Below are 8,400 nucleotides of genomic sequence, written 5' to 3' on the forward strand. Positions count from 1 at the left end.
GATTAACGATGAACAGACAAGCGGACGGTCTACAGTTTGAGAATTTCAGCACAATAAACACAATTTTTTTTCATAAAAATTAATATTGTATTGTAAAGTCGTCATTTCGAAATTTTTCATCAAGAATTCAGTGGTGTTCACTGTAATTCTAACTACTGTAGAAACAAAACTAATCAATTTGTGTATAAATTAAAAGGTTTGGAAGCTTATAGACTGTCATACTTTTAACCATTCTACCGGTAATGTTCCTTGATTTTTAATATATACTTTCCTTTTACTTGTGCAGTTAATTCAGGCTCAACAGGATCAGTTATAGCCAATAGGATTTCAAAACTACCATTCCTTAAAGTTCTTATGTTAGAAGCGGGAGAACTGCCTCCTTTAATCTCTCAAGTTCCACTTTTTCCACAAAATTTAGCTCTAAGTAAATACAATTGAAATTTTACAACTATACCTAGTAAAACTACAGCTCAAGGTCTTAAAAACTGGGTAAGTAATTTGTCATAAGCATTTCTATAAAAGAAATTTACCTCTAAAATTAATTCTGATTTATTCTCTTCCAGCAACATAGAGTTGTAGCAGGAAAAGCTTTAGGTGGATCCACAGCTTTAAATTTTAACTTATTTGTACGTGAAAACAAAAGGGATTACGATAACTGGGCAAAAAATGGTGCCACAGATTGGAATTGGGATAATGTTTTTCCTTATTTTTTAAAAGTGGAAGACAATCGAGATTATCATATAGTACGCAATGGTAAGTTTTTCTTCTAATTATTTCTTTATGTGTATAACATAAATCTATAAAACAAATAATTTAATAAGAATAATATACAACACAGGCTATCACGGTATTGGTGGAAATGTCGTTACAAACCCCACCATTTCATGCACCAGTAACAGAAGGATTTTTAAAAGCAACCAAAGAAATTAGATATGGTATTGGAGACTTTAATGCAGAGCCTCAGACAGGTACGATATTCTATAACAATCGTTATTTCAAATATTTTATGCTTTAAATATTACTACTATTTAAATATAGAAAACGAAAAAATCAATAAAAACACAAGGATGTGTTTATAAAATTTATTATTCACGGTAAATCAAGTGTATAAAAGGAGAAAAACAATAAAAATGAATGTGGTGTTATTGCCATATCGTTCCAATGTCGGGCTTAAACTTTTAATGGTATTTTAATATAAACATCAGTAACTTTTAGTCCTGACCGGATATAGTTAATCTGGGCCTCTGACTCCAGTTTTAAACAGTTGTTTATTTAAAGTTATATAATATATAAAACGTTTCAGTGTTTCAACCGCAGCAGGGAACCATTAATAGAGGAGCACGTTGGGGTGCGCTTCAAGCATATATTAATTTTGTACGAGGTAGAAGAAATCTTTGGATCCTGACTTCAGCACTCGTTCACAAGATAACTCATCATGTACTTATGTTTTATAAAAATGATTAAATAAATAAACTTTTACATTTATAGATATTGATCGACAACAAGAATGCTTACGGCGTTAAGTTCGAGCACCGTGGACAGACGTACGAAGCTTATGCGAAACACGAAGTGATCGTATCTGCTGGGGTATTTAATTCTCCAAAACTCTTAATGCTATCAGGAATTGGACCAAAGCACATTTTAGAGAAGTTCAATGTAATAAATATACTAATTTAAAGACAATATTCAATTTTTATAACTGTTTACAAAGATTTGTCGTGTTGGACCAACGCAGTCATAAATTCAAATCAATAAACTTTTACTATATTATCTGTCGTTTCTTTAGGTCCACTAACATCTTTAGGGGGAATTGACACAATTGGATTTGTAAATTCTAAATATAATAAGGATCCTGATTTGCCAGATATTGAATTATTATGGTTTTCTTTATCAGTTGCATCGGATAATGGCTCGGTTTTTAGATACTTGGGTAACCAAAAAGATGTGGTAAGTTTATTTTATATCTGTGCTTTATACATTTTGTTGCAATATGTAAAGCATTTTTTTGTTATATATGTAAAAAATAATATAAAATATTCCGAAAAATCACTCTAAAAACCACTGTATCTTATAATTATTGAGTAAAAATACTATTTAGTAGGTATACGTCTACTGAAAAACCTTTTCCAATCAGTAAACCTGGATTCAAAAAGGGAACAGAGATGAACCAAAACCCAATTCCATTATATGCTTCATTATTTCCGATGCTTATTTTCGTTTTCTAGAGTTGAATTAAGAGTAACTTTCTCCAGAATTGATTTAACTTAAGCTTCTTCGGGAAATTTTGGAAAAATCGCTTTTTGTACTGTTTCAAAAAAATTATATAAATTGAGAAGAATGAAAAAAAAAAGCGATAGAAAATTCTATAAAAATTTATTTTGTGTTTAATTACTAAATTTAAATTTCGACTTAAATAATATACAGAGTATTCGTGAATGCCCCGTACAATTTTCAAAATGTATTACTCAGCGAATCTGCCAGATACTGTACATACACACAAAAAGAAACTAGTCAAGTTCGATTTGTACACAAGGATAGCTAGAATAATGTCATACACGTGTATTCCTCTGTTTATGAATAACATGAATACGTGTTCTTTAAATGTTTGACGTCATCACATTAGCCTCATCATACCCATGGCAAAAGCAATTGTCATTTCATTTGTTTAATGTTTTTATGACATTACTCATTAACACAGGAAATTGTCACGTTTGATCTTCCGGTGTTTTGCAATTGTCGACGTTTTAAGACATCCTGAACCCCAAAAAAACCAAAGAAAGGGAAAAGAATTTCGTGTTTGTGTATGAGTGTTAAGCTCATTACTAGAAACACAACTCTGAGATAAAAATTAAGCCTTTCCTATTTATAATAATTATTAATATAAAAATTATTTATTAACGAAGTCTCTTAACAGATGGCGCCATGACAATTATTACTTTCCTGGCTGTTACAACACAACGTGAATATTCATAATAAGTAACACGCAATCTGTTGTAAATAAATACTCTATTGACCTTATTATAAATTTAATATCTTAAATATTAATGGAACGTTTATGAAACGAATGGTACTACTCTTTTACCTTCTACCATTTTCGGTTACACCCAACGAAAATGGGTTTAATTATGATCAGAAATTAGAGCTGGTTCTTTACGTTATTCAATAGCCTGTTTGGTATAATTCTTTCCAAATATAATATTAACTCTCTTGTATGTATTATATATACATATAAGCTTCATAATTTATAAACCTCTCTTCTCTAAAAGCGCCTATCTGTGATGGAAATCTGGATCGGTTGCGAACATTATAAGAGATTCAGCGACGAATATCTCGCCTGTCTAGCAATAGTACTTCCATTTTCGGTATACCATTATTGTGGAACGTGTAAAATGGGAAGTGATGATGATCCTACAACTGTGATAGACCCAACACTGAAGTAAGTAATCTTAAAAATCAATGAATATAAATTATAGAACATGAATATTGTTGAACATGAACATAAATGATTAATATTGAACATACAATTAACAATCACGCCATTAGTGGCTTAAGATTGCAGAATTAACTTCTCTTGTTATAACGTGTTTTTTACATCGGGTTTAAAGCATCGTTTAATTCCCTATGTAATCATAGTTTTATAGTTTCCGATGATTTCTATGTAAGGAATTAAAAGAAATACTGTTCTTGTCTTCTTTAGTATAACGAATGTATTATTTATCACAACAAAACTTTTTATGGATGCAGAATAAAAGCGCCATATTTGTGGTTCAATAGATACGTTCATTTTCTCACTGGTTTACATGGGCGATCTGCCGAAGTGGGATTCCTCCCGGAAGGACTTTCATAGCCCCTACTTAGGTATTACTACAACGTAACTAAAGAATACCCGGAAAACTTCATGGATTTGCGCCTCGCCAACAGGATTCCATGTGGAATCCTGTTGGCGAGGCGCAAATACACGACCATTGTTCAGTAGTTTTACCCAATCGGCCACTGTTGGATAACGAAACTTCGAAAGATTAAAAAAATAATAATTAAACAGCAAAATAAAAAAATTGCTTCTATTGTTACGTTGATTGCAGCATGTTAATAAGTCATATATCAATTTTAGTAACAATATAATAAAGTAATTATAATTGTTACCAAACGACGTACGAGAGACAACGTCAAGTATGCGTCACGTCCAGAAATTAAGTTCTGAATGAAGAAAGAAAAAATTAATAATTTTTTATGATTTCTTTCTTATTAATTAAATCGCTATCTAATGAGACAGTGTACTGTACCCAATAGAATAGGGTTTAAATAATTTTTCTTAACTCCTAACGAACTGGCCGAAACGGTACGAACTAGCAGTTCGTATCTACTTTGTAGAGGTTCGTATGCCAATGTGAACCTAGTCTAAACTAGCCTGAAGATGAGACTGCTAGGGACTAAAAGACAGCCTTTTGTTTTGAATAATTCGCCGTAATTTTTTGGAGTATCACAAAACCTTTGGCATTTATTGTTACTGCATAGAGACGAAAACCGTTGGTTGGTTGAGTGACTTATTTGACTAGGCTTTACAAAAGCCTATCTGTTTCTATGACAAATGTATAAACCGCAAAGGAGAATATGTTGAAAAATAGCTGTAAATCTATATTTTCCTATGACAATCAGCCTAAGTTCAAAGAAGTATTTTTCCGTTCCTTTCTAGCTAATACGAAGTTACAGTAGAGCGTCGATAAGTGGAATGGCCGGAAAGTGGAACTATTTTCAGTCGGACTCTGTCGTGCTGAATCAAATGTTTTTGATACTAAATTTACTTCTAAAGTATAATTTTCATGTTTTTTATATTCTTTAATATATTTATTTTGTTTGTACAAAATGCAGAAATAATTTTTAACAATACGATAGCCTCGATGATTATTATAAAAATTTTCGTTAGGCTTAAAATCGACGAAAATTCAACACGAAGCGACACGCAACGGAGAAAAATTCAACAGGAAGCGATACGCAACGGAGAAAAATTTGAACATCGGACAGGTTAATGTATTTTTTCGTACAAAGTCGGAAACTGGAACAAATCATTAACTGGAAGGGCCCCAGTCCCCAATTGGTTACACTTTTCGACGCTCTACTGTAGTGTATTATTGTTTTCTTTGTATCTAGTAGAATTCATTATCGTTTTTAGTGACTGGCCATTTCATCCAATTGTTTTACTAGATTTGTCTGTCACAACGGTTAGACACAGAAGACAAGTAACTCTTGACAACATTCACTGATGAAACTCTACAAATATCTTCGCCAGGGGTCAGCTGTCTAATCTACATTTTCCAGCGCCTGTTCCCAGTGTATAAAAGCAGCCAAAACACCCCGATAAAGGCAAGATGGATGTAAGCAAGACGTCTGATTTATGTCACCAGTTCCTTTTTACAATTTTTTATAATTTTAATTGGAAGTATTTGTGTGATTTAAAAGGTCCTTTTTAATAACCTTCCGGCGACAAGTAACCTAAAAAGGAAGGTCAGTCGCCGAAAAGTGTTTTGTCTTGGAACACAAAAATAAATGGTGATCCCTTTTGGGCAGATTTGGTCTTTATTTTAATTATAAAAAAATTCTCCATCGGACGAAAATTCACTGATAACTCTTACTCGTTATAATATTCTTTATTCGATTTCAATAAAAGATATTTATTATAAGAAATAAGAGTTGTCTTGTGTGTCTAACCGTTGTGACAAATGTAGTAAAAAAATTCGACAGAATACCCAATCACCAAAAACGAAAAATTAGTTTAATAACGGTAATCAGTCGTGGGTTCGCGCCTCCGCCAACGAACTGGTTACGTGTAGTTTTTGTGTGTTCTTCACGTTCGTAATACGTAAATAGGGACGAATTTCCTACAGAATGTCCTCCGGGAGGAGCATCCCTCCTCGGTAGATCGCCCACTTTGCTGTAATCAAATAAACCAAACCGAAACACAGAGCCACGTAAAGAAAGAGAGTTCTGTTTCCAGAAAGCCGTAAAGAAACTTTTTGAACCCATATTAAATTAGGAATGTTCTATATATATATATAATATATACATATTACAATGCGTAACACACTAAAATATTAAAACTATAGACTAAAATAAAAATATTTCACTGTTTAACCTGAATCAGTTTTAAATCGTAACACTAGAAAACAGAAAAGATACAATATAAATTGGATTTACAAATGATTTTGCCCTTACAGAAACTAATCATGGCTGAAAACTTAAAATTATATTTAATCGTATTAAATTCAGAAATTTAATTGTTATTTATGTCTTTTTCGGAGTTAAAGATGTAAAAGGGCTAAGAGTAGCAGATGCTTCCATAATGCCATTTGTGGTAACTGGACACCTGAACATTCCAACTTACATGATCGGGGAGAAGGCTGCTGATATGATTCTTTATGATTTACTCCAAAAACATAAACAGAAATGATAACTGCCATTGTAAATAATACTACTTTATATACTTAACATTATTGTCTTCAGATTATTGATTATCTTGTACCCTGCAATAGACTCTTTAATATCCGAAAATTTCTGGTTGCCTTTGCCAAGTGAGAGTCCGAATATCGGGAAGTGTACTGTATTTTACGAATAACATTGTTGATAAACGTAATTTAACCGGAATATCTTTCACCTGTTAAAACTTGAAAAGGCGACAAGGCATTAACCTGTATTTATTAATCTTTATCTACATTGAGAGAAGCGCAATAGTAGAGGGGCAAACTCGAGTTTAAACTAGTTCTAACTGCGTTATGTCGACTTCTCAAGACCCCTCATATCATAGAGCCACTTAGAATTTGAAACATAACTATGTAGAAAAAGCTAGCCACGTTGTTGCTGGACTTTCCCTCTATTCTTTGTTTTCATCCCTAATAATTGACACCAATTAGTTTTAACTTCTCGGATCGTTTCGGCGGATATTAAGGGTGTGGTGCCATCTCTCTACACAGTGGTCCGATTTTCCTGAAAATTTCTAGAAATATTTCTCCTTAATACACAAACATTCTTGCAAAATTTCAGAAATTTTCGACGGAAGGAACATGAGTTATTAAGTTTTAAAATCGGTGATAAAAATTCGTTCCCCCACACATACCTACAGAAAATCCCCAATATTTTTGTATTCTCGAGGTTTCAAGATCCTCTGAGAAACCCAAAAATGTAGAAATCTTGGAGGTATTGTTAACACTGATTATTATTAAATTATTTTCTTTAACAGTTCATATTAATTTATACATAGACTAATGAATTAAGAATACAGTAGGTCTACATGTTGTATTGTTTACTGTAAGAGAAAGGAGGAATACAAGTAAACAAGAATAAAACTCAAAACTAGTTTGAAATATAAGGAAGTACATACAATAATAAAGTATTTTCTCCCTTATTTTTAATTGTAGAAGAAATTCTGGAAAGTTTAATTGGTATTTTAAAAATTAAATGGAAATTCTTGTAACATGACAGGTATTACTCGTTACCTACTACAATAGATATAGTAGCTATTTAATGATTCTATTACACAGTCTATTATAATGGATCCATTTAATGAATACCTTAAAGTTTAAAGTAAAATAAGCAATTAGGAAAGATGTTATTAATCTCTGCCGGACATGTTTAATAAGCAGCTCTGTGTTAAGCTGTATTGTACTATTGTTTACGGCCTTCGTCTATAATGAATGTATGACTAGATGTCATGTATACAATAAAAATTAAAAAATAACGTTGACGTAGCAGGAAAATTTATCTTAGAAGGTTAATTCTGAATGCTTTATATTATATTCAAGTTTATTTAGTGTTTTAGAATTTTTAATTAAGTTATAATTATCAATATTAATTAAAGTGGTAGTATAGAAGAATAATTGTCAAATTTTAGGATTGTGTTTAACATGTTATTGTTTCGTATTATATTGTTTCATGTTTTATGTTATGTTTATTGGACAGTAATTTTCAAATTGCAGACCTATAAATTTCCTCTTTCGTTCGTCCGTTTGTCCGTCCGTCCTAGGTTAATATCGAGAACGGAGTTACATAGATGTAAATCTACAATATTTGCGGTAAGCTTAAGGGTAGTAGGCACCGATTAATTTTTAAATTAACATATAATTAAAACTTACAGTCCGGTATTTGTATGACGAAGATCTATTTTTAAGATAAAATGCTGGGGGGTAATTACTATAAGGGAAAGTATGACGATCGCTCAACAAATGACTCGTAAGATTTTTATATTTTTGGACTCAGGGGACCTTGAAACGTCGAGAAAAACAAAAAAGTTGGGGATTTTTTTTTGTGTGAATGGATGTTAGTATTTGCGTGTGTGAGAGGGTGCGATTATGTTCACCTAATTTGAACCATAACTACTCTTCTTTTTGTCAAAAATTTGTGAAATTTTGC

General features: G+C 32.0%; 1 protein-coding gene across 1 annotated transcript; it reads left to right on the top strand.

Annotated features, from left to right (window-relative positions):
- The first annotated feature begins 354 nt into the window (after positions 1-354).
- On the top strand, positions 355-6,445 carry LOC136981213 (oxygen-dependent choline dehydrogenase-like). The gene is made up of 9 exons (XM_067277493.1): positions 355-424; positions 470-489; positions 564-743; positions 839-968; positions 1,304-1,437; positions 1,489-1,656; positions 1,849-1,947; positions 3,267-3,436; positions 6,265-6,445. The coding sequence occupies exons 1-9, from the start codon at positions 355-357 to the stop codon at positions 6,443-6,445; spliced, it is 1,152 nt and encodes a 383-aa protein (XP_067133594.1).
- Positions 6,446-8,400: the final 1,955 nt, after the last annotated feature.

Source organism: Centruroides vittatus, unplaced genomic scaffold, assembly GCF_030686945.1.
Source record: "Centruroides vittatus isolate TY-2023 unplaced genomic scaffold, ASM3068694v2 contig_747, whole genome shotgun sequence".
NCBI classification, from domain to species: domain Eukaryota; kingdom Metazoa; phylum Arthropoda; class Arachnida; order Scorpiones; family Buthidae; genus Centruroides; species Centruroides vittatus.

What these genes read in the sequence shown, in the direction of transcription:
- LOC136981213 (XM_067277493.1), top strand. Translation starts at nt 355, where the DNA reads ATGTTAGAAGCGGGAGAACTGCCTCCTTTAATCTCTCAAGTTCCACTT. An exon ending in TCCACAAAATTTAGCTCTAA is followed by an intron (nt 425 to 469) that starts GTAAATACAATT and finishes GTAAAACTACAG; the next exon opens with CTCAAGGTCTTAAAAACTGG. An exon ending in TTCACAAGATAACTCATCAT is followed by an intron (nt 1,438 to 1,488) that starts GTACTTATGTTT and finishes TTACATTTATAG; the next exon opens with ATATTGATCGACAACAAGAA.